This window comes from Fundulus heteroclitus, unplaced genomic scaffold (genome assembly GCF_011125445.2).
Source record: "Fundulus heteroclitus isolate FHET01 unplaced genomic scaffold, MU-UCD_Fhet_4.1 scaffold_100, whole genome shotgun sequence".
In the NCBI taxonomy this organism is placed as follows: Eukaryota; Metazoa; Chordata; class Actinopteri; order Cyprinodontiformes; family Fundulidae; genus Fundulus; species Fundulus heteroclitus.
Genome location: NW_023396466.1, coordinates 566,284 through 589,422, shown reverse-complemented (window position 1 = coordinate 589,422; position 23,139 = coordinate 566,284). Strand labels below are relative to the sequence as shown.

Genomic DNA, 23,139 nt, shown 5'->3' with positions numbered 1-23,139 from the left:
TGTCCGTTATACGTATGTTTTTGCTCTCTCATCATATTTACCATTTACCATTTATCATCATATGACCTAAGGAAATGCAATTACCCATTTCTATAGAACAAATTCCCAAACCCTTTAATCTTACTGTTATTTATTTACGAGTAGGTAAACAATACATTTAAAACTGTGAAATGTTTAGTGCCACCCTCCTTCACCAGTGTGGACCACTGAGTTTTTTCAGTCCAGCTCGCCCTATGGACCACGGTCTGTTATGGCAATAAAAGTTACTTCATCTCCACATGATCTTTTCAGTCAGACAGCCATGGGAAAGAAATGTACAATTAAAGCGATCTGAATCGTACAAAGGAGGAAAAATGGAGTGATGAAGGATTTTTGTGGGTGAAGTTGAAATATCGAGAATAAAGTCCAAATTTAGATTCAAAATTAAGTTAAAAGGGTGAGGAAAAAGTTTTTTTTTCTGGATTAAAGCCACGATATTGAGAAAAAAAAGTGGAAAAAATATCCTAAATAGAAGATAGAGTGCTGAAACTGCTTTGCTCTCTCCAAGAAGGTCCGATACAGATCTGGAAGGCTGCTGTGCTGGTTAAGAGTGTGCATCCACAGGATGTTTATATGCTAAAAGAGAAATAATTTCTTTGTTCTTAAATTTTAATCAAATAGATAAAGTTACAAGCCCATTTTCACTGGACATAGCTGCTTGACATCTGTGTCTCAGCGTAATTTCGACTTTAACGTTGCTATAATTTCATTTTGAGTTCAATTCTGATCATTTAAACATTATTCTTTAGCTTTGACTCTGTTCTTAAAACGTGTGAGCAACAAAGACCCTTTAACATTTTCCTTTCCAAGTGACTTTAACACATCATCGTAGATACACAACAAAAACGGTCTTCAAACAGAGTGTTTTTAGCCTCTAAGCTAAAGAAGTGACAGATTTTTACACCGTGTCGTAGGACTATTTTAATAGAACCTGCAGCATTGTTTCAGGAGTTGCTGGCAGTTTATGCACACATGACAGAGAATATTATTCATTTTATCTGAAGGGATGTTTTATGGGTGGCGTGGGATGTGAATTGCTTGCTGAGAGTGGTATTAAATAATGATTATCATTATGTTTCCAAATTAGTTTTCCCATTTTCTAGCATTATCAGGGGCCCATGATTACAGCCACAATCTCCGATGAATTTTGTTATGATCTCATGAGATATACCAACATCAAGTAGCATATTAAGACTGAGAGACATGGTAGAGAAGTCAGGCTTGATGATGTGGGGAGTGAAATCAGGGCTATCTTACAAAACATCTCAAGCTTTGAACATCGCTCACACCATCTATCATCTAAAAATAGAAAGAGTATTTGAACCTGTCATTATCTGTAGATAATCCTCTGTCATAGATAATTATCTATGTTATAGATTAAATGTAGCGACTTAGCGAACTCCAAACGCTCACACTGCAGAAAAATCCTGGACAAAAGCAGACTTTCTTAGTGATGCGGCCTCCTCGCTCTCAAGAAGCCTGAATAACCCCTGCTTGTATAGACCACCGTAATAACATTAACCAACTGCTTTTTTTTTTTTTTGCTGCTCTCAGGGGACTGCCGTATACCATTTTCAGCAGTATATGAAACAGTGGGCTTTAGGGAGGCTAATGCACGGGTCTACCTACCCACATTGCCCATTACTGCAAAGATCCTAGAGGTGGAACGGTTCACCACAGCACAGGACCGCTTCAACCTGTCGCACCACAGGAGTGTCAACAAGGTATTCTGCTTCACAGTTCCTAATGGTCTTTAATGGCAGAGCCTTCTATTTGTACATAACTGATTTGTCAGCTGTGTGTGTTTACAGTCTCTGCCAGCCGTATTTAAGATCGAGATGAAACACGGAGAGTTTACCTGGCTCGTCAAGAGGAAGGAGAAACATTTCCTAGAGCTGCACAGAGAGCTGAGGACATACAAAACGCTGATCAGAATACCGCTGCCGTCACGCAGGTTGGTCCCTGCACTCAAAGAGAAATTGTACAGTAGTTACCTGCCCATGCACAAACATGTGCTGTTTCATATGCAAAAACAAGCAAATAATATATTCAAGTCATTTGCCTATAACCTGTTTTGATCTAATACATCATTAAAATAAATAAATAAAAAAACACATGTATTTACTTGAACAAATCAGACAGATGACACCATAAATTTCATCTGTATTACATGCTCTTCATTAGTATTTTGATCGTGACACTTTTAATGTCGATGTCAAGGAAAAACAAAGAACAGTTAAAGGTGCGTTCCCACGTACTATGACTTTACGGATTTCGACTGCTGTAGCTCCCTCTAGTTGGATACAAAGGTTTTCCAATTGAATTATCCCACCTTGTGTGGCTTATTATATTTTATGCCTATGTTTTACACTTGTTTTTTTCTACGTTTGTTTGTAAACAAAGCGCTTTGTGTATTTACCATAACAAGTACGATATTGCGCATGCGCACAACGAGTAAACAAGAAAAAGCAATGGAGCTGAGCAAATCAGCATTGCCTAGCGGAGCTGCAAAAAGAAAGAGGTTGAGTAATCCTAACCTTGTTGGTCGGGTTGGTCTTCGGGGGGGCTACAGAAAATGCTTGATCCCCTCTACATCTTTAACTTTGATCTCGGAACAATGAGGAGAAACTCGCTGGTTGACCAGAGTGCTCTGAAAAATGTGTGGCTGCTGTGGAGATCCCTTAGATAGGATGGGGCTAGATCATTTAAAACTTGAGAACTGAGCAAAAATTTTTTTAAATCGAAACAATGGCAGATAGGAAACCAGTTAGGAGCTTTTGAGACTAAAGTTATCTGTTTATGCTTCTTTGTAGAAGCATTAAAAGACGAACTGCAACATCTTGAACCATTTGTAAGCGCTGCTTGATCCAGCGTATAAAGATTTACAACACTTCAGACGAGAGGTGATAAAAGCAGGAATAACCTCAAGATCCCTAAAACAGAGATAGGGCTTTGCTTCAGCAATGAGTTGTAGATGAAAAAGGCTTAAGAGAATAATCCAAAATAACACCCAAATTCATTACTAACTTACCTCACTCACCAGTGACATCCTCGATGCTACTTTGTCATTTTTTTCTTGACGGCAATAGATATTTTGCACCCATAAGAATCACAACAGGACAGGCTCCTTTTTCAAAATAAAAATATCTGTACCCTTACTGCAATCTTCTACAATATACCCATGTCTTGCCTATATTCCTGACATGCCACGTTAACACTAGCTAGTTTCCTCACTGTTTTCTCATTGATGATTCAGATTGCAACATTTTGCTGTGCAGTTCCAGTTAAAGCAGTGCGAAAAAGCTTGCAGAAAATAACCCTTTTCTACTGCTTCATAAACAAAGCACTTTGTTTTAAATGTTCTGAACACAGGTCTCATGATACATAGGTATCTGCTGCCAATACAGTATCTCTTCCATTGTGAAAGCCATTGTAAGAACTAAGAAACAATTCAGATTGTCTGGGAGAATCCAGATTTAGTAGCTCAAAAAAATTATGTGCACATTCTCGTTTTTCTATTACTGGCCGTACAAATTAGCAGTTTGGGTCATTGGGATGGGAGAAGCTAAAATGAAATACCAGCAATCCCACCAACAAAAGGTATCAAAGTAGTGTTTTTAAATGCACAGTTAACGCACACGCCTCCTTACTTTTCGAACCTTGTCTGCGCTGTAGTTTGAACGTTATTTTGTTTTCTGTTTCAGCTGTTTCTCCCGTGTCTTAAAAAGATGGGGAGACAGCTCCACTGTGTACCGCCTCCTGTCCACCTCTGCCTGTGCTCTCAGAGCAGCTGTGGGCACCACACACGCTGGCAGGGAGAGAAACAGAAAGAACCTTTCGAGTTTTTTTTACTGTTGTAGACAAAAATAAACATAGCATAGCATCATTACACATGCAGGTATTCACTGCTGAAGCAACACGAAACGTAAGTAACAAAGACATGTGAAATGATCCCATGTTCAGCCTGTCCCAATACATGTGTCCTAATTAGAAAAAGAAAAAAAAATTACTCTGAACAGTGGTGTTAACGTCTGTTAATCTTGAAGTTGTGCAGACTTTGAGGATTTTTGGTTTCGGTAAGATGCTCCTAATGAATCTTCTTTAGGAAAAACAAAACTTGTCATGATCATACGAGTAAGCTTCCTTTGCAAAGCCGTACCTTTTTGATGTTGTTAGGAGTTTGCGTCAAACAAATACAACCGCAGCACATTTGCTCTTAGGTCACCCAAAGCCTGAATTAATAAATTAGTTTATTTCAAATGGTTAGCTCAGCATAGCTATATTTGGCACACAAATATGAAAGGGTGTTTAATTTCGCTATGTAAAATTTTGCAGCAATATGTATTCTACAAAAACACATTGCATTAATCTCACATTAATATTCTAATATTTTGTTTTCATACTAATAACTTATATTTTTTACATCTCATATGATAGCTGATAACCTGAGCTTTGAACACTCAATGTTTTTTTTTTTTTTTGGGTGAAATTTAGTTTGAATTATTTTTTCAGGTCTTTTGTTTAGAGTATTTCTCATGATTTTAACTACCTGCAAACAAGGCAAATATGTATTATGAATCACTTCAATAGAAATAAGTAAAACTGCACTTTTTCACAGCTGTAACTAAATCTATCAGTGTTTTTGACTATTTTACTTTCTAAACATGTACTATTCACATTAGATCCAGACATGCGTCATATCCAAACGAAGCAGCTCTTCATTTCAAAGCAACAAGAGAAAGATATTCCATCCACCATGTTTGATTTATATAAAATCTATTTTAATGTGTGATTTTAGTAAAACTCTCTCCGTGCAAGTGATCATGTGCTTTGGAATTTTCTCCCTCCCAGCCACACTGTAAGGAGGAAGACGGTGAGGAAGAGCGAGGTGCAGGAGATGCCCTCCTTGCCGCGGGGAGCAGGAGACGAGCTGGTCCGGGATGAGCAGGTCTCCAGCAGGAGAGTAAGTTGCAGTGTTCTGATTGGACCTCCTCTGCACGATTTTGTATGTTGGCGAATTGCTTTAATATCTGACTATTGCATGATGCTCTCCTCCTCCTCTTCTGTTGCCATGGCACTAAACTTTTGTTTTCTCTAAACTCTCTGACAATGTGTTTGCGAATGTTGGCGGTTATATCCATAGATTTTTTTCAGGAAAATCTTTAATTAAAAATATACCTGTGATGCAATATGTGTTTCTATAGAGACAGTTAGAGGACTACATAAACACACTTCTGAAGATGGCCATGTATCGGAAATATCATCATACTGTGAGTAACTAGATCAAGCCACAGCCGATGTTCCAAATGCTTCTTGTTTCATTATTACTTTGTTTTTTCGAATAGAGTACCTTTTAGTATTAAAAATTTCAAGGAATGTTATACTCCTCAAAATTCAGGTAAAAATAAGGTTTTTCAGTTTTAGTTACAAATAATGGTAAACTATAACAATGTATGTATTTGTAGAAATTTTTATTATATTTTTATTGTTTCTCTATTCTGCCCATATCAATTATTTCCCTATTGATATCCGTAAAAAATCCCATGATGAAGTCTCCTGTTTTCCCTTCCCTTGCATTCTCAGATGGAGTTCATTGATGTAAGCCAGCTGTCTTTCATCCATGACCTGGGGCCCAAAGGACTGTAAGCTCTTTTTTATTTTGACTTCCCCCCAGTTATGACTTTTATATTCAGGACTAAACTTGTCTTTACAAGGTTTTTCTCGTCATGTTATGTCCTACAGGGAAGGGATGATCTACAAGCGTTCTGGTGGACATCGCATCCCAGGAATGAACTGCTGTGGTCAGGGTCAAGCCTGCTATCGCTGGTCGAAACGGTGCGTCACCGCTGCTCCCTCTTTAATATTCATGCTTGTTTTTCCCTTTATTTAACGTCATGACAATTTTTTTTTCCACCTCCTTTTTTCCACTACATAAAATTCCCTTGATGCTTTCAGGTGGTATATTCAGATGAAAAACAACTAAACTTTCGTTAAATTTTGACATATAAGAATCTGAAGTATAATTCAAGTTGAAAATTACTTTGTTAACCTCGCCCCTGGTCATTCAACGGATTCACCCAGGTGCCCTGGATTAGAACGTGAAAATGTTTGGGCAAAAGAGGGCGTTTGGTCATGCTAGTCTTCTACTATCACTTCATGAATAGACTTTGGGCCTGAATTGAACGAGGACTCATCTTCCCACTCTGGAAAGAGGTCAGGGTTGGTTTTTTTTTCATGAGCCACGTCTAGACCCATGTTCTGAATGACTTGTATTGCATCTTTGGGTGAAATTGGGAACATTTTTATTTTTGAAGAGATTTACATTTCTATTTATGTTTTTTATTTGAATATTTTTTCCAAGTTAATGATTAGATTTTTCAATTTTACAACTTATTTTCCTCCATTCCCCAGTATTGATTGACCAACCTTAGTTGCAGTCCCCAGCTGCTGCCTGCTGCTGCTCGCAGTAATCTTGAAACCACCTGCTCCTGCAAGATTGGCATTGGATCACAAAGCAAGGCTCTATTCTAGTGGACCCTAGTTTGTGGTTGAAGATGACAACATTTATATTACACAGGCTCTCTGTCGGGCAGACTGTAGAGAAGACTGGGAGGTATAAATTAGGCCTGACGTGTGCTCTAAATTTAAAATCTATTGCAATATGTGTAAAAGGGGCACACAAAGACTGAATGATATGAACTTTGAATATCTTGCATTAGTTGTGTACTGAGAACGGTTAAACCTGTTTTGTGAAAATTACATAGAAAAAGTTCACTCAAATAATTCCAAATTTGATAGTTGATAAAAAATGGCACATTTTCAGTTTGTTTGTGTTATGTTGTAGTCCTACACATCCAACAATTTTAATATGCATAGATAAATCTGGTCTTAGGGGATGAAGGTTAGGTGTGCTCGTCAGGCCTTTTGCCACGCTTGTTTTTAAATTACTTTATAATGCGAGCATTTTTAATTGTGCTGGATCTACTGAAAAATGCATTTTGAACAGGCTCCCACAAAAGCAAGGGGAACATTCTGAACTCTACAGATGTAATAGGCCTTTTCAATACGTCCAGTGGTATCCTTACTTAAAACCGTGAGAAATTCATGTACTGTACAGTTAAGCCTAAAACGATTTATGCCCCAAGCAGATTTGGGTTTAAAATAATCTGCAAAGACAAGAGGGTATAGCCAATAGATAGATTGATGGATGAATGGACGTTCCTTCAGATTGGAAGTAATGTTAAGATTTTAAAGGTGTCCCAGAGTCCCTATTTGAATGTTATAGAGAATCTGTGGAGGCAGCTAAAAATTAGGGTGATGGAAAGGAAACCTATCAATCTTAAGGACAATTAAAGAATTAAACTACCAGTAAAAACATGTAAAAACCTTCTAAGGGTTTTATCGCTCTTATGTCAATAAAGATTTATTTATTTAAAATGGTATAAATATTTGTGACATGCCATTTGTTTATTAAATGAAAATAAAAACAGATAAATTATCTTTATTAATTTAAACTCTTTCTACATAGTTTTGTCTTTTGAAAGAAGTCTGTCTATAAAAGCGAACTTCTTGGTAGTATTGGAATTTATTGAAACCTAAATCTGCAAGGGTTAACCATATTTTTGGGCTTTACTAGTGTGATATCAGCTTTCTTATCTTGCCTGATAGAAGTTTTCAATACTATTTAATATTTTCTATGTAATGGTTAATGGTGAATGGCCTGTGCTTGTATGGGCTCTATCAAGTCCAGAGGATCCCAAAGCTATTTACATTTATATTAGTCATTCACAGCTTCATGCACACATCTAAATGCTGATTTTATTTTGTTTCATAACACAAAAAAACCCTGTTTAACAAGCAATTCAGTTCTTCTTCTTTTTTTTCGTGAGCTTCACTGTTTGTTCCATTTTTCTCTTTATCTAATCCAAACTATCATCAAGCCTTTTCTGAATGCTATTTTCTAAAGACAACAAATCCACTCAAAAATCCCACTCGTTGGAAGCGCCTGGCCAAGCCACCTACATCCTGATACATACTGATGGTTTTTCTTCCCACACCCTTCACTTAAAACAAGAGGTGAAAAAAAAAAAAAAAAAGCGCTTCTCGGAGAATCAGGTGGAGAGCCGCAGTCATAAATGTAGACACAGAAGGTGGTGATAATGATGCTGACAACAACTAACTGTGTGTGTTTGTGTGTGCTGCAGCTGGCTGGTGGTCAAGGACTCGTTCTTGCTGTACATGAAGCCAGACTCGGGGGCAATCTCCTTCGTCATGCTGGTGGACAAAGAGTTCAGCATCAAGATGGACTCCAAAGACACCGAGACCAGACACGGCGTCCGCATAGATAGCCTTTCCAGGTTGTAATTCTGCATCTCTGTGTGAACGTGTGTTTGACTAAACACTTAAGCTTTATTGCATTTCCCCAAGTGGTGATCTCCTAAAATAACAACAGCATCGCATCATCTCTAAGGCCAGAAAATGATTTAAATTGATCCTTCATGCAGTGTAAAAACTTAATGTTCTCTCAAAGAAAACAAGTGCTGAAACAAAAAGCCGATCCTGAAATCCTAGTTTCTTGTAATTAGGATTCCATTTTTATAAACTGATGAGACTTTTGGCACCAAACTGATTCAGTTCTGTGTTCTAGTATTTCACTGCAGGTATTGATGATCTGCAGCTTATTTCCCAACATCTCATGCTCACTTCCATGTGTATTCTGCCGGCAGGACGCTCGTGTTTAAGTGCAGCAGCTACAGACATGCACGCTGGTGGGGTCAGAGCATTGAGTTCTTCGTGAGAAGTCACGGGAAGGCTTTCCTCCGAGAGCACCGCTTTGGATCGTTCGCACAGGAACAGGAAAACGTCCCTGCCAAATGGTAACTGCTCCGGGAGAAAAGAAAAATGACGGCGCCATGAGACCTGTAAATTGGGGCTTGAAACAAATATACTGGTTGATTTCTTCAAAGCTTCTGTTATTTATTTATTCTATTTTTTTTTTTTTACAGCACCCGCCATAATTATTGACACCCCTGATAAATATGTGTGAAAGACTGTAAATTAATGTACATTTTATTGCAGTAGCAGAGTCTCCCATGAAATAAAAATTGCAAAAGTCCAACCTTTAGTTTGAAACCAGTCATTTAGTAAGGGGAATTAAAACTTGCAAGGAAAAAAATCACCTATGCATAAATCCTGGCAAATATTCTGAACAACTCCCTGTTGATAAAAAAGCAGAGCCTTCTTAAGAGAAACAGTCCCACAGCCTCATATATTATTTACCATATTTAACAGTGGGCAAGAGGTGCTTTTCCACATATTTAACCTTTTATTTAACACCAAACCAACTTACCAACAGAACAAGGCTCCAGTTAAAGTCCCAGTATAATTGAGCGTTTACATTTGCAATGATAGGACAGGAAATACTTTATCCTGGTATGTTTCTCAAAGAAACCAGTTTGCACTCAAATGGTGTCTAATAGTTACTTGGAGATCTGGTGACTACCAAGAAGCCAGTCTTTGCTAAATCATCCAAAGAGTGAGTGGAGGGGATTTATTTGACCTCCTTTGCCATCCTCCTGGCGAGATAACATTGGGTCATTGCCAGGTCCTTTGAACAGCTGAAACTGAGATAAACTTTTAAATTGTTGCTCAGAAGGTAGATTTGGGTTTAGAAAAGTAGCTGTTTTTCCTAACTTCATGATTTCTGAAAATGTGCAACCCTGAGCATCCTCTTCTTTAGACTGAAACAACAACAAATTGTCTTCAGCAGATCTGCTGTAAAATACAGATCACCACAGGAGATCTGCAAACTGCCATCACAATCTCTAATTATTCTTTGAAAATGAATTTTAAAAAGTGCTTGTGTGTTACATACAATATCCTAGATCAACAGGAAGTCGTAAGTCATTATTTTTCAACTTGTTGCCTCGCAGCTTTACAGAGCTTGCTAACATAATGTCCATGATAAAATCGATGTAACTGCACTAAATGCAGGAACGCACGGCACGTGTCAGAATAAAAAAAAAAAAGGTTATTTTCGCCAGCTTTTTCTGCTAGTGTTTCTTTGGTAACTATGGAAACACCTGCGAGGACTGAACAGTCAAATCTCTGTTTTGTATGTGTTGCCATTTTTTTTTCTATCTTTATTTGCATTCTTCAACCCATCAGCTGGAAGATTACATGATACTGAATCGCGTACAGTGTCCAGTCCAGCTATCATGCTATCTTCTGCCTTATGCAAAGCTAGTAAATAAAGAACAGTTCAGTCATGATACCACTCTTTCAGCGTGTTAATGAGTGATATCAGTAACCAAAGGGAACAGAAAACTATTTATATATTTATATTTATTTATAATATCACTATTTATATTCAGCTAAAAGCTTACTTCAGGCAAGCTGTGATCACACCGCTCGAGCTCGAAGAAAACAGAAGTACTGCTTCATCTACTGCATACATCTGAAAGTGAAACTCACTTCATGATTGTTGACATTTCTGCATGCCAGCGCTTGCATCAAAGCAGGCAGAGTACACGGCACCTCTGATAAGAGGAGCTGCAAAGTGTAACTTTGAAAATCTGTCCGTGCAGGTATGTGAATGGAAAGACGTACATGGAGGATGTGGCCGACGCTTTGGAAGAGGCTAAAGAAGAAATCTTTATCACAGACTGGTGGTGAGTTTCTCTTGTGTCCGGTACGTAAACAGGCGGCACCTCAAAAAGTCGTTACAGGGTGTGTCTGCTGCTCAGATTATCACTGCACAATCCCAAATATCATATATATAGATATATATGTATGTATGTATGTATGTATATATATATGTGTATATATAATATACAATATACAATAAAAATATAATTGACAACACGCAGGTCATCCTGTTATTATTCTTATTTTCCACAAAACTGGGATTTATCACATGCAGATCTAGGTTTTTTTATCATAGCTCCGAGTGATCTGCATTTCAGAAATGCATTATTGCCCGGTTCAATTCTGTTGGCTACACGCACAATGACAAGTATGTTTGACATTTAAATGAATTTAGTTGGGTGTTGATGTTGTTAAAGAGACAGAAATTAAAATATTAAAATAGTAAACATAAAGCTATATTGATGTCAAAGCAACTAAACAAACTTTCAGTAAAAACAATCACTTTTGATACAGTTTTCCCCCCACAGAATTACATGCCAGTTTTTATACTTTGCTATTTTGTTGTAAAAAATAAGAAGGTTGAACCCCTTTAAAATTTAAGTTATCAAGAGTCTTTGTCAAAATCTGTATAAAAGTTGTTTATTAGTGTTTGCTAACACTAGCTTGATCAGCTCAATTGTCATGCATCTTGAGATGTTATCAACTCAAAAATACTCAATTAGAAAAGATTTTCTCTAATGCATTATTTAAGAATTTCTTTTTTCTTTTAAACACACATTTACTACACCCAGCTGTTTTTATTGTCAGTGGTCATTTGTTGGGCAAAGAAAAGACGTCCCAGTATATGGTATCTTTAAAGCAGACACATTCTGAAACATGTCATTTGAAGTATATCGATCTCTGTCTGTCTGTGTATGTATCTATATATCTATATGCATTTATCTGTTAAATCATATATGAATATATGTCTGTCTAGCTATACGTATTTATTTACCTTCACATTGAGAATTACATCATATTTATTTAAAGCATCCACAAATATTCAATTCTGCTTTCAAGACCTATATAATTGCCTTAAACGTACAGTATAGCATTCCTTATTACTGCCCACTTGCCTTTTGAGGATCGACCACAAACAGTTGTTGCCGTCAAGTGAGGCACAACCAGTTATTAGGTTTAGAAGGCAGTTACTTTTACTCACATTGCCTGTTGGTTAAGGCAGCTATTTTTTTAATAAATTAAAACACTGCTTGAAGATTGTCTTTACTCAAGTTACCTTTGTCTGCCTAACTGTGTGTGACGAAGCACTCACACTTCCCTGCTGCCATTCATGGTAAATGGCTTGTACTTGTTTGGCACTTTAACTAGTCCTGATGACCCTAAAGCGCTTTACACTACAATCAGTCACTCACCCATTCACACCCTGACGGTGGTGAGCTACGTTAGTAGCCACAGCTGCCGTGGGAGAGGTGAGACTGCCATACATCTGCGTCGCCGGGTCCTCTGACCACCGCCAGCAGGCAATTCATTGCGAATCGAACTGGCAACCCACCAATTGCAGGACCTCAGGTGGTCTGTTTCTCTCTCTTTCTCTCTACTTACAGTAATTTAATCAGAAGCAGTAAGTCCTTGGAAAAATATGATTTCTGTCATTTTTAAACATTTTGACCGTCCCCGTATTTGATCCATATCAACCTATCACCACAGAACTACTCACTACTTTTTGCTCTTTCACACGTTGGCTTTAATATGTCACAGCTCCTGAAAACGTATAGAACAGCGTTAATTGCCTTATTTCCAATCTACTTGTCACTCTGCTACTATAGAGAATGATAGGACAGCTTGGTACTCATGCCGGCCATTGAAGCACATGGTCTTAAACATTATATTATGCCTTTAGTCACAACTCCTGGGGCCTGCCAGAGAGCCACAACGTGGTTCTGGCTCTAATTACAGCCTGAAACCAAGAATAGAAATACACAGACTGTCTCCATATCTGTTTACCCATCTGCTGGACCCCTTGATCTCTCTGTCTTTTCAGAATTTATTGTCTCGCTGTAACATTTTTTTCCTTTTTCTTCACCATGTCAGAAACTGTTAGACCACACCATGCTGGTATTGTAAATATTTTTGGATGCCTTACAGATACAAGGACTTCTGTTTTGCTTTAAGCATTTTTTTTTTCTTGGCAGAAGTAAAACCATATTTATCATTAATGTCACGTTTCCAACATCTCTGCTACTGTAATTTTCAACATGGCTGCTCGTCCCCGCAGAGCCAACCGCGTAACTGTTTTGCGTTGCTGAAATCCCAGCGTTCCAGAGCTGTAATCACTGGGCTTAGGCTCTTTACCAGCGAGGTGTGAGCCAGTGTAACATGAGCTGCAGACACAGGCTCAGGATGCCAATGTGATTGGCTCATAAGACTACATCATTATGCCACGTCTGTCATGCTGCAGACAGATAAATGTTGGTGCATCAGACTGGTGCAAGTCAAGGTGCCATTCCTGTCAAGATTGTGTAGAATTGATAATATTTATTCACCGATGTGTCCTTATTTGTGTCTTTCTGTTTCTTTCTTTTTTTTTCAGGCTGAGTCCAGAGATCTTCCTGAAGAGACCTGTTGTGGAGGGCAACAGGTGGAGGCTGGACTGTACCCTCAAACGCAAAGCAGTAAGCAGGCATTTCATGAATAGCATTATGGAGAAAGAGCAGTCTCGCTTGGGTCAAAGGCCGAGTTCTGTGGGGTCTGTGTTTATAAAAGCATCATATCCTGTAAACATATTCTGAGTAAAAAGACAACAGTCACATTTTTTTCATATTTATGGCTGTTAATTCTGACAAACAGGACCCTTCAAAAGTAATCATACACCCTAGAACATTTTATTTATTAAGATTTTCTGTGACAGACCAACAAAATGGATGAGGAAGTGGAACGAAATATCCTGTATGGTTGTTGAATTTGTTGAATTTTACTACAGTGGCCGTGGATCAATGCTTTGTAGCGCCACCTTTTGCTGCTGCAACAGCAGCGAATCTCTTCTAAAGCAGCTTTCTGCATCTAGAGACAAACGTTTGTGCCTTTACATCTTTACAAAGCACCTGAAGCTCAGCCAGATCAGATATAAAATGTTTGCTATCAACAATTATTAAGTCATGTCACAACTTCTCAATTAGATTTCTGGTCGGAATTAGACTAAGTCATTCTCACACGTGAATATGCTGCAATCCAAGTGATTCTGCTTCTCTATCTTTGCTAAGGATAACCATTCCCATAATATGATGCTAATTTAAAAGATTTGGCTGTTTTTAGAGCTATATTTCTAGACCAAAATGCAGCTCTATATGACCTTTTTTCATTTTTTCCCACAATTTTCACTTGTTCACTATGTCACACATGGCTTGCAACAAATTGCAGAAGGGACTTCCTCTGCCAACCTAAGGGCTTATTGGGTGTTTCTCTGATTAAGGCGTTCCTCGTCTGGCCTGTTTTTTAAGAGGGACACATACTGGTAGATTAGCAGCTGTTCGGTGCCATACTATTTTGATTTTTAGTTGCTAGAATGAGCTGTGCTGCACAAAAGAGTTTGGGATATGGTTTTATAACTTATCCCTGCATAAACTTCTCCACAACCTTATCACTGGCCCCTGTGCTGTGCTCCCTCAACCCTCATGATGCTGTTTGTTAATTATTGTACTCTAAACCAACCTCTTAGGCCTGGAGTGGTTGGATTTATCCTGAGATCAAATTAATTTATTTACAATTGAACTGAATTATGTAGACCCCAACAGGGATAAGCGTGTAGGAAAATGAATGGATGGATGGATGGATGAATTAAGTAGGGAATTGGTTGGGATTTGCAGAAAACTGAGACAAAACTAAACACATTTTAAGAAGCAAATGTTCTTGCTTCAGCTGGCTGGTGGTTAAGTGAAGTCTCTCAGTGTGGCAGGGAGAGGGGGCGGAGTTACAGCATACCCGTGTGCTTTGCCAACAAGTGAAAAATAACTTGTGTTATGAGCTGACACAACTTTCTGGTTAAACTGGGCGCCCCCTAGTAGATGTGTTGCAGTACCTGCAATAATGATGGCTGAATGGCAGATGTTTGTAAAGCATCCTCTCAGGATAAAATAGTTAATATTTTTTTCTTCAAAATAAAGAAAAAAAAATTAAGTAAAAAAACAAATCAGAAACAACAAACAGCTGATAAAACAAGAGAGAGTCGAACAGGACAGGAATAAGGGCCGTATGTGGCTCATGAGTCGTGCATTCGCCGCTCCTGGTCTAACGTATAAAATCCCAATAACCTACATTGTAGTTTATGGTTTAAATGAGACAAAATGTGGAAAGTTTCAAGGGGTGTAAATACTTCTGCGAGGTATTGTATCTCAGAGTGTATTATAGACATCCCTGAGAAAATGTGAAAAGAGTAAGATCCTCGTCTTTTTGCGTTCACAGCAACAGGGAGTACGGATCTTTGTGATGCTGTATAAGGAGGTGGAGCTTGCGCTGGGCATCAACTCGGGCTACAGCAAACGGACGCTCATGCACCTGCACCCAAACATCAAGGTACGTGCTCAGATCACAGCAGTGGCCTTTTTCCTCTATTTTCTAGAGCGACATTTTTAAGCTGATCACATGCATCACATCAAATCACGCATCTATTTGCATTGTTTTTGATGCCCAGTTGTCTAGATATAGAACCGGTACAGACATTGTGAGTATTACACGTCTGCTTGTTTACTAGGTTATGCGGCATCCTGACCACGTCTCTTCCTCCGTGTACCTGTGGGCCCATCATGAGAAGATTGTGGTTATCGACCAATCGGTGGCCTTTGTGGGCGGCATCGACCTGGCGTATGGTCGATGGGATGACAAAGAGCATCGACTGACAGATGTGGGCAGTGTGACACGCTCTGTGGCTCTTGAGCAGGTCAGCTTAGAAAATGTACCATGCTATTTTGGGATTTATAGACTATATTTGGTAAATGGTATATAGACCAAACTTATATAGCGCTTTTCCAGTCATACTGACCACTCAAAGCGCTGTACACTAGAGCCACATTCACCCAATCACTCTCACTAATGTGCACACTTTCATGTACCGATACACAGATCGGTGTTCTTGGGGTTAAGTGCCTTGCCCGGGGGAACATCAACATGTGATAGGGGCAGCTGGAATCAAACCCACAACCCTCTAATTGCAAGATGACTACTGAACCCATTGAGCCACATTCACTCTTATTTGTGGTTCTTTGCTTCATATAAATTATATAAATAGAATCCTTACGGTAATCCAAGACAAGAATCTGTTTAGGTTAGGGTGATGGCACGGAGTCCTTCCAACCGCAAAGTCTTGGAGGTCATCTCCAAAGGCAAAGCAGCAAAATACCAATGGAAAGATGTAAGAAGCTAATCAGCAATTATAATATTACAGTAGTATTACAGATTCTTACACTAATTATCTAGAAGGGTAAAAAACATTTTTATATGCCATGTTTTTATCAAAGTTCTAATAGAAACAAGTTTTAATCAAATTTGACACTTCTTTTACATTACTTTATTATATATTAAGATATATCTCTCATAAAATATCTTGATAATATATTTTATTATCTGTCAGAAACAAACTTCTTTGTTGAATATAAATATTATTAAGTAAAATGGTAAATGGCTTGTACTTGTATAGCGCTTTTAACTAGTCTTGACGACCTCATTCACCCATTCACACACACATTCACACCCTGACGGTGGTGAGCTATGTAAGTAGCTCCAGCTGCCCTGGGGCAGGCTGACAGAGGCGGGGCTGCCATACAACGGCGCCACCGGGTCCTCTGACCACCGCCAGCAGGCAATGCGGGTGAAGTGTCTTGCCTGTTGGTGTGGTGCATTTCAGCACAACTATAAAACCACCCCGCTTACTAAAGAACTTTATCTTTAAGCCTCTTTTTATCTAGGTGTGCCAAACAGCGAGATTTGATTTCTACTATTTACTTTGTATTTGTTTGCAGGCCGGCTCCAACAGCTCTCCCTACGATAAGGGAGCGTCTTCTGTTGATGGCGTCTCGCAGAGGAACGGGCGAGGGTCGCTGCCCGCTGAGTCGGTGGAGTTGCCCAAGCTGAAGGGTGTCGGCCGCAGCAGGATGGTTCGCTTCAGCCTGTACAGACACCTGCAAAAACACACTCTGCAGCACGTGGACAGTGTCAGCAGCGTGGATAGCGCAGGTGCGAAAGCTTCAGAAAAAAAATAATATGAGGAAAATCATCAAACCGTTTTGCTTTTCCTGTGAAACGTTTTACTAATTTCCACTTCTCCATGCTGTGTGATATAATGAATGATTCATGCAGTAAAAATTGCACTTTTTGTTTGTCTCCGTCACATGAAGGTGTTAGTAATGTGTAAATCTGGCATTTTACAAATTTATTGATTTGTTTTTTTTCTTATGTATGTGCGTGTTTTTAGATAGCGGTTCTGTCAAAAGCCTGAAAACCGATGTCGGAGAGTTGCAGGGAAACACCCGTTTTTGGCACGGGAAAGACTACTGCAACTTTGTTTACAAGGACTGGATCCAGCTGGAGAAACCTTTTGATGGTTAGCTACACAAGTACCCACACATCTAGACCTAAAGGGTCTTTTTTTGTGGTTATTAGCTTTGATTGAAATTACAGCATTAATACTGATACATTATGCCAGTTTAAGCCTGGAAAAGTAAGGATAATTAAGGCTGAGTGCTAGAAAAGGCTTTTTTATCGCACTTGTGCCACCTAAGCACTCCTGTTGTTTGCACTAAACTCTAACCACGGTTAACATTCTTCAAACACATTTCTCTGTATGTTTACTGTCCTTTTCTTGTTTCACATTCTTCACATTGATTTTTTTTTTTTTGTGTTTCCCACTCTGTACAGACTTTATCGACAGGTACACCACTCCCAGAATGCCTTGGCATGACATCGCCTCAGTGGTTCATGGGAGAGGCGCCCGGGATGTGGCGAGGCACTTTATCCAGCGGTGGAACTTTACCAAAGTACAATCATTTCCATGCTATGTACACTAAAATACACAAGCATCAAGAATAAAGTAGATACTGTTAGTGAAATTTCATCGGTATATAAAACAGTTTTTAGACTTTGTAGAATCTAACAGGTTTTTTTTGAATAGTCAGATATCTGTATTAAGTGGTAGCTGTGAGTTACAGGAGCTTATTTAGGCTTTCAGTAAGTGAGGGTGGTAACAGCCTAGGAGAAAAAACATTAAGGAGGGAAATAATTGGCTAAATCTGGAATGTTTGACTGGAGCAGTGGAAAAACTGCCCACATCCTGGTGCTCATAATTTCCTTCGCAGCCTGTCTACTTTTGCTTTTAATTTCCTGAGCTTGAATCTTTTCAAACCACACTTCCTGATCTTAAATATACCCTCCTTTTGCCTAAATTCTCATGCAGATCATGAAGCCAAAGTACCGCTCTCTGTCTTACCCTTTCCTGCTGCCAAAGTCTCACTCCACCGCTGATGAGCTCAAATACCAAGTTCCTGGATCTGTTAATGCTAAAGTTCAGGTAAGGAAGCGTGACATGATGTTCATTTAAAAGAAACTGAATATATTTACAAATGTATTAATATTTAGAAATGTATGTAGAAACGTTTAAACCAGTATTGAAGATTAAACTCCCTTTTATCAAACATTCCCCCACTTTTTTGGTGACAGATAACAGACTATGGCCCAAGAAAGTTACATAAGGCAACAACTCCCCTGTTACTGATTTAAGGAGTTAAAGTTGAAAAAAGCCTTGTAATGTCTTTTTAAAGTTATCCTTTTCTTAGATGTTTTTTTATGTTTTTAAAGTGCAATCAGTTGGTGTAAAATTGTTATCTATGATCTGCAAAAAGGTTTGAATACCAAGAGTTATGTTGTGAGCTACATGATTTCTTAACCTTACACTTCATATATACTTCAGGCATCTTGATTTAGTTATTATTATTAATTTGGTGTATTTTTTTTCTTTTGCTATAACTTTCTTTTTACTAAGGGTATGATCGTGTAATTTCCATTAAGCTGTGACGAACATTGCAACTCTGATAAGCCCAACTGTCAGCACTCCCTTATCTGTAAACGCTTTTATCAGCAGTACTGATTAGTTTATCATAGAGCGTCTCAGTGATTAAGCAAAACATTGCAGTAGTGAATGGAAGCATCTGAAAATCCCACATCTCTACTCCTAATCAGTCTGTGGTGCACTTGTAAGGGAAGACTATACTATGAAAAGTTGTCTTAAGCTAACCAGCATTATGACTTTTGGAAGAGTGGTCATAATGCTGACATATAATCGTTAATTTGGCTCAGGCACTGAGATGAAAAGAGCAGCTACAGCAGCTAATTATCATGGGTAACATCTAGGAGGAATGTTTGGGTCCAGCAGAGTTCGATTTTTTTTTTCTTTTTAAAAAAAATATGTAACAACAGCTGCTGATGCCAGCTGACATTTTGTTCTGGGAAACTCTAGGTTCATGAAACAACACCTGCAGTCTCCTCAGTAACTTGTTTAGCTATCTGCCGTTATCATGGAGTGGACGTTCTGTCCTCCCACAGTCTTGGTTTGTTTCATCTCTTTCAGCCTAGATTCCAGTTGTTTCATTACTGTGGGGGTCGAAAGTGTTTCTAACAGAGATGCTTGAAGTTGATGACTATCTGCATTCAGGGTCTCTGGGGCACATAAGCATTAGGATTCTAATTTGGATCTGCTGTAAAAAACTGGAAATGCCCTTTGCCATATATTTATTTGGTACTTTTTTTAAGTTGTCTGCCTCTCAGCTAAGATGGTAATTGACCTTTATCAAAATTGTGTTATAATATATGAAGTTTTTTTTTTTCTATCAGGGATATTATAACCACATTAGTTGTGTTACCAGGCTATTAGGCACTCTGCACATGCACAATCCCTTTTAAATTGCTCCAGGCTGCATCTCCTATTTTTAATTTAGCGCTTCTCTAATAACTCTCCTTTTTTGCATAAGGTGTTGCGATCAGCAGCAGACTGGTCAGCGGGCATAAAATATCATGAGGAGTCCATCCATAATGCCTACGTCCAGGTCATCGCCAAGAGCAAGCACTACATCTACATTGAGGTAAAGCATCAGGGAGGCTGTTGTAGGAGCAAAGCATCTGATGACGAACATTAGAAAACAAAGGATCCGTTGAAAGAGTAGGGGTTGCTGTGGCCTCACAGATCAGATCTCGCCTGCGGATCCCTTTTAAGTGTGGTGCTTGCATGTTCTCTATGTGTTTGTGTGGGTTTATGTCTAAGTGTTCTGACTTCCTACCACAAAAAAACAAGAAATGCATTTTAGCAGGAAGTCCATGTATGCAGTTTCCTCAATATGTCCTCTATCACAAAACTGAGCTTATCACACATATAGCTAACAATGCTCCACCATTATTGCAGCTCATCGATTTCTTACTTGAGATTTAAAATTTAAAACTATATTTGCACATTGCAAACCCATCCAGGCATCTGCTTTTTTTATACGCACTTAATCCAGTTCTTGGACACGGAGGACCCGGTGGTCAATGGATGAGAAGTCCAACTTGGATATTTCCACCTTAGAAATACAACAAATAAAAGAGCAAAATTATTTTTACTTTACAAGAGTCCCGTACTACTGATTAATGGTAGAGAGGAACCTCTATCATAAAATTAAGTTCTTATTTATTGCATCTATAAGATTCAGAAATGTTGTGGTCAATTGAGCATACAATGATCATGTTTTAAGCTGCTTAGCCTATTATTATTGTTTTGTCTGAGTTGGACCGATGTCCCAATCAGAGCTTTATGTCCCCAATACCAATCTAAGGCATTTGCCGATTCAGGTTAATTCCAGTCTGATACTTCATCAATCGCGTTTACAGTTGTGTTCAAAATAACAGTAATGCGTATATTAAAAAGTATGGAAAGCTTACAATAAGCAAAAGCATGTAGAACACAACACATTTCATCCCATACAAAAGAAGAAATTGTACCTTTTATTATCACTCTACAGAAAGCAAGGACAGATAAATGTTCAAAATATTAATTTGCATTTTTTTTGTGCACAAACTCAAACATCAATGGATCCATTAGAAAGTGCTGGAGGATTCAGCTCGCTAAAATGTACCTGTATTACTCTGTCTGAGAACTGGCTTTATGTTACTGTACATGGCATCTCTTGGAATGGTGAACATTGTAAGAGATGCCATGTACCATGCCACTTCTGTTCCAGCTCAGAAAGTTTGGACTACATCCTACATCCTTTGCATTTCTTGGTTTTGCCTTAGAAACAGTATTGCTGTCATTCCAGTCAGAACATTGGGCTGCTCCATAATGTTAATCCTGTTAATGTTAATCCTGGGAGCAAGGTATGGCTCGCTTACATGCGCGTTTGAGGTTGTTATGTTGTTGAAACCCCCATTCAAGTAAATTTCCTGTTTAGCATGAAGTAACATGATTTTTTTTTTCTCAAGTATTTTGATGTATTCAACCTAATCCGTGATCCCTAGTACGTAAAAATTAGCCATGCCCCCATAACATATGAAACGTTTCCATAGCATGCTGCATAAGACACTGAGACAAACTATCATGGCTTGAATTCACTGCAGCTTGAGATCTCCCCCAAAAAACAATCTTGCTTTCATCCACAAAATGTTGCAGCATTTTTCATTTGGCCTGACACTGTGTTCTTTGGTAAACTGTAACCTTTTCAATCCATTTTTATTTTTTTCCCCCATTAATAGGATTTTGCAGGAGCTTCTTGTCGATAGCTTTCCTTCACAGAGGTGTCTTGTAATCGTACAGTACTCACAGTTAACTCTAGATCTTTGATCACCCTGGAGCTGAGTCATTTCGCCTCTTCTTCGATCCATTTGAATGCTGGGTTTCTTTTTCATTTTCTTTCACATCTCTCTGTTGTTGGTTTCTATTTGAAAGCATTTGACATCATTTTAGCCAGGCAGCCCATTATTTTCTGCTCTTCTTTAGATATTTCCCCCCTCCCCTGTCAACTTTTCAAGGTATGCTGTTCTCCGAAACAATCCCTGTAGCAAGACGGTTTTCAGAGAGGAATTTATTGATTTGAGGAATTATCTTCCAGCTCCTGTTGATGATAGTTTTTTTTTTTTTTTTTTTGCAGAGCTGTCTGCTAAAGTGATAGGCTAAAAACTAAGATCTTTCCTCTCTGTTGGCTCTTATAAGGCACTTTTTGATGTTATATGTTGAAAGGTGCTACATAGAAATAAAGGCTTACTTTACTTATTTTCGATATGACTTGTTGATGATTCAGATAACAACAATCTTGAGTGGGACTGACCTAAAACATGTTTTGAGGACAAAACTTAAAATGAAAAAGTTGTTCTGCTTTGAATCTTAAACACCGACCAACAGGAGGGTGCAGCAACTAATAGTCTCTCTTTCACTGTGAATGCCATGGCAAACAATAAAAAACACTTTTTTGGGAGGGGGGGGGGGGGGGGGAGGAAGCATTGATTATTTGATAAAATTGTCTGTTTCTTTTTATTGGCTGTGCAAAAGGTTTAGGCAGTGAATCAGATGCTGATCATAAAAATAATTACTTGATCGGAACCTCGATCTAGACTAGACGCTCAGGATTAGATGGTGTACTTGAAATATTGGTGACAGTTTCATGAGATTATAACTGTAAAAGTAAAGCTCTATTCAATAAAAAACACAATAGACTGTAAAGTATAAGAGGAGTTTACCTAATTTATTCTTTTAATAGGATTAGAGAAGCTAAAGCTCTTTAGGGCTTAGTAATGTCAGTAATCTGACGGCTTCAGTTAGCCAAACTAGGGCTATTTTGTATCTTTGCACAGTGAAAGGAACTAAAGGATTGTTCTGTCTGACTGAGCTATATTAATGTTTTCATTTTGCTTCCATTGCTTCTGTCACAGAATCAGTTTTTCATCAGCTGTGCGGACAACCGAACGGTCTACAACAAGATCGGAGATGCTATCATCGAGAGGATCATCAGGGCACACAAGTACTTACCGTCTCTTTTATGTGACAATTAGAAGCCATTCTTTAAAAGGTTTTATCTAGCATATAGCTCTCTTTTAATGTTCAGTATTCTTAGTTTGTGGAACTGCAAATGAACGGCGGCTCTTGCTGTACAAAATAAACGGTCAGTGTTTGAAACAATAAATATCATTTGTTTTTTAGGGAGGGTAAGAAGTACCGGGTGTACGTGGTCACGCCTCTGCTTCCTGGCTTTGAGGGCGACATCACTACAGGGGGAGGGAATGCCATCCAGGCTGTGATGCACTTCAACTACAGGTATACTGCCGGACTTGTAAATAAAACTGAGCGGGGTTCTTAAAATAAAAAGAGGAAGAAAAATGAAAAAGCGGATGAGGAAGTGGCATTGCATTGTCTATTTCTGTGAAGATGGGTATGGTACTATGCTGTTT

General features: G+C 38.6%; 1 protein-coding gene across 1 annotated transcript in view; it reads left to right on the top strand.

The window, feature by feature from the left end:
* pld1a (phospholipase D1a) overlaps positions 1–23,139 on the top strand; it is a 49,163-nt gene that overhangs the window by 18,410 nt on the left and 7,614 nt on the right. The window contains exons 3-21 of the mRNA XM_012875728.3: positions 1,594–1,763; positions 1,851–1,993; positions 4,891–5,002; positions 5,244–5,309; positions 5,623–5,681; positions 5,782–5,874; positions 8,244–8,396; positions 8,766–8,915; positions 10,626–10,709; positions 13,277–13,358; positions 15,145–15,255; positions 15,434–15,619; positions 16,698–16,911; positions 17,150–17,278; positions 17,593–17,711; positions 18,128–18,241; positions 19,698–19,808; positions 22,624–22,712; positions 22,892–23,005. Of these exons, the coding sequence (XP_012731182.2) occupies positions 1,594–1,763; positions 1,851–1,993; positions 4,891–5,002; positions 5,244–5,309; positions 5,623–5,681; positions 5,782–5,874; positions 8,244–8,396; positions 8,766–8,915; positions 10,626–10,709; positions 13,277–13,358; positions 15,145–15,255; positions 15,434–15,619; positions 16,698–16,911; positions 17,150–17,278; positions 17,593–17,711; positions 18,128–18,241; positions 19,698–19,808; positions 22,624–22,712; positions 22,892–23,005 (2,299 nt within the window). The remainder of the gene's footprint in view (positions 1–1,593; positions 1,764–1,850; positions 1,994–4,890; positions 5,003–5,243; positions 5,310–5,622; positions 5,682–5,781; positions 5,875–8,243; positions 8,397–8,765; positions 8,916–10,625; positions 10,710–13,276; positions 13,359–15,144; positions 15,256–15,433; positions 15,620–16,697; positions 16,912–17,149; positions 17,279–17,592; positions 17,712–18,127; positions 18,242–19,697; positions 19,809–22,623; positions 22,713–22,891; positions 23,006–23,139) is intronic.